At 45.7% G+C, this 2,780-nt stretch overlaps 1 protein-coding gene across 1 annotated transcript; it reads right to left on the reverse strand.

Annotated features, from left to right (window-relative positions):
* Positions 1,154 to 1,897, reverse strand: LOC107606194. The gene has a single exon (XM_016308203.1). It carries the CDS (start codon positions 1,895 to 1,897, stop codon positions 1,154 to 1,156), a length of 744 nt encoding a protein of 247 aa, XP_016163689.1.

Genomic DNA, 2,780 nt, shown 5'->3' on the forward strand with positions numbered 1-2,780 from the left:
TCCTTGATAAACCTCCTGTAAAAACCTGCATGGCCTAAGAAGCTCCTGATGGCCTTAGCATTCGTAGGTGGTGGTAATTTTTCAATTATTTCCACCTTATCCTGATCGACTTCTATTCCCTTGTTTGAGATCCTATGTCTAAGAACAATTCCTTCAATAACCATAAAATGGCATTTCTCCCAGTTTAAAACCAGGTTTGTTTCTTGGCACCGCTTCTGCACCAGGGCCAGATAGTTGAGACAAGATTCAAAAGAATAGCCAAAAACAGAGAAGTCATCCATGAACACCTCCAGAAAGTTTTCCACCATATCTGAGAAAATGGATAGCATACACCTTTGAAAGGTTGTGGGTGCGTTGCAGAGGCCAAAAGACATCCTCCTATATGCGAACACTCTATATGGGCATGTGAACGCTGTCTTTTTCTTGGTTCTGAGGATCTACTGCAATTTGATTGTAGCCCGAGTAGCCGTCCAAGAAGTAGTAGAATGCATGGCCAGCCAGCTGTTCAAGCATCTGGTCTATGAAAGGTAATGAAAAATGATCCTTTTTGGTGGCATTATTGAGTCTCCTATAGTCGATACACATACACCACCCTGTGACAGTTCTTGTGGGAATCGGCTCATTCCTTTCATTGTGGATTATTGTCATCCCGCCCTTCTTGGGGACCACTTGTACAGGGCTCACCCAAGGGCTATCAGAAATGGGATATATGATCCCAGCCTCCCACAACTTTGTAACCTCTTTTTGGACAACTTCCTTCATAGCTGGATTCAGTTTCCTCTGTGGTTGTACCACGGGTTTAGCATCATCTTTCAGTCTAATTTTGTGCATACATCGAGTTGGACTGATTCCCTTTAGGTCAGTTATAGTCCATCTTATAGCAGTTTTGTGAGCTTTGAGCACCTGAACCAGTGCCTTTTCTTCCTGTTGTTCTAGGGCAGAGCTTATGATAACTGAAAATGTGTCACTCTCTCCTAAGAACACGTATTTCAAGGATGGGGGCAGAGGCTTAAGCTCCAGTTTAGGAGGTCCATCTTCCACCTTAGGGATGGTCAGTGTCTCCTCCTTTTCTTCTGGTGCACGCACATCAGGCATGGCATCTTCAAGAATTTTGTCCAGCTCTTCCTCAAGTCTTTCAATCTCACGTACCTCTTCAACCAGGGGTTCTATAACATTGATTTTTATGCATTCCTCTGGGGGGGTCAGGATGTTGGATGGCCTTGACAGCATTGAATGTGAACTCATCCTTATCGACTCTCAGTGTTACTTCCCCCTTCCGAACGTCAATGATGGTTCCCCCTGTGGCCAGAAAAGGTCTACATAAAATAATGGAGGCGTTCCTGTTCTCTTTCATATCTAGGATCACAAAGTCTATGAGATATGCAAAGGGTCCAACCCTAACAATCATATCCTCAACCACCCCTGATGGGATCTTGATGGAGCCATCAGCAAGTTGAAGACAGATGCGGGTAGGCATGGGTTCTTGGATCCCGAGCTTGTTCATTAATGATGACGGCATCAGGTTGATCCTTGCTCCAAGATCACATAGGGCAGTCCTGATGTATGTTTCTCCAAGGGTGTAGGGTATCACAAAACTCCCAGGGTCCTGTAGTTTCTCTGGTAAGTTTCTCTGGATTACCGCACTGCATTCCTTAGTGAGAAAAATTGTCCCTGCCTCCTTCCATTCCCGTTTGTGGCTCATTATGTCCTTCATGAACTTAGCACAGGAAGGTATCTGCTCAAGAGCTTCATCAAATGGGATCTTGATCTCGAGCGTCTTGAGGATATCCCGAAATTTGGTAAATTGCTCATCCTTCTCTGTCTTATGGAGTTTCTGAGGATATGGCAGCCTGGCTTTGTATTTAGGGGTCCTGAGTGATGCAGAGTGATTATCCATAGTGAATGAGGAAGGGTTATCAGCTTGTCTTGGTGGAACATCTCCTGAGGTGGCTTGTATTTTGCCTTCCCCTTCTGGGCGTTGGACGCCAATGTTGGCTCTTTTTGGCGATGAACGCCCATGTCACTCCTTTCTGGGAGTTGGACGCCACTATTGCCCTCTTCTGGGCATTGAACACCTATGTTGCTCCCTGTTGGGCGTTGCACGCCAGGAGCAGTAATCTGGGGTGCTGTGCATTCTTCGTCTAGTGCCTTATTATTGAGGCTGGGTGGTTAATGTCTGCCACTACGTAGTTTAATTGCTTGGCATTCTTCAGCTTCTTGCTTGATCTCCAGATGGTGTAGCTTATTTGCACACTCTGAAGGATCGCTTGAGTCTCCTGTGCTATGCTGTGCTGGCTTATTGCGACTGCATGCACGCTCTCCAACTGCCTTGTCAAGAGGTCTAATTGCTCAGCCATAGCTTTATTTTGAGCTAAGAGTATGTCTGTGGCAGATTCCTTCTTGGGTTCCCCTCCTTCCTTGGGCCTTTCTGCTCTGTGTAGGTGTTGATTATTAGCCACCGTTTCTATGAGCTCCTGAGCTTTCTTGGGTGTTTTCAACATGTGTAAAGAGCCGCCTGCAGAATGATCCAGGGACAATTGGGCTACAGCAAGGATTCCATCATAAAAGATGTCTAGCTCGACCCAGTGGGTGGATAGCTGAACAGGGCATTTCTGGAGCATTGACTTGTATCTCCCCCAGGGCATTTCGGAACAGGGCATTTCTTGGTGCTTCTGTATAGATAAGAAACCACGAAAATTGGGAAGTTCTATGTCACACTCTAGAGAGCTTCCTGGTGAGATATCCACAGATGAATATAACGCAATAAGAATCAAAACACC

This window comes from Arachis ipaensis, chromosome B01 (genome assembly GCF_000816755.2).
Source record: "Arachis ipaensis cultivar K30076 chromosome B01, Araip1.1, whole genome shotgun sequence".
Lineage (NCBI taxonomy): Eukaryota > Viridiplantae > Streptophyta > Magnoliopsida > Fabales > Fabaceae > Arachis > Arachis ipaensis.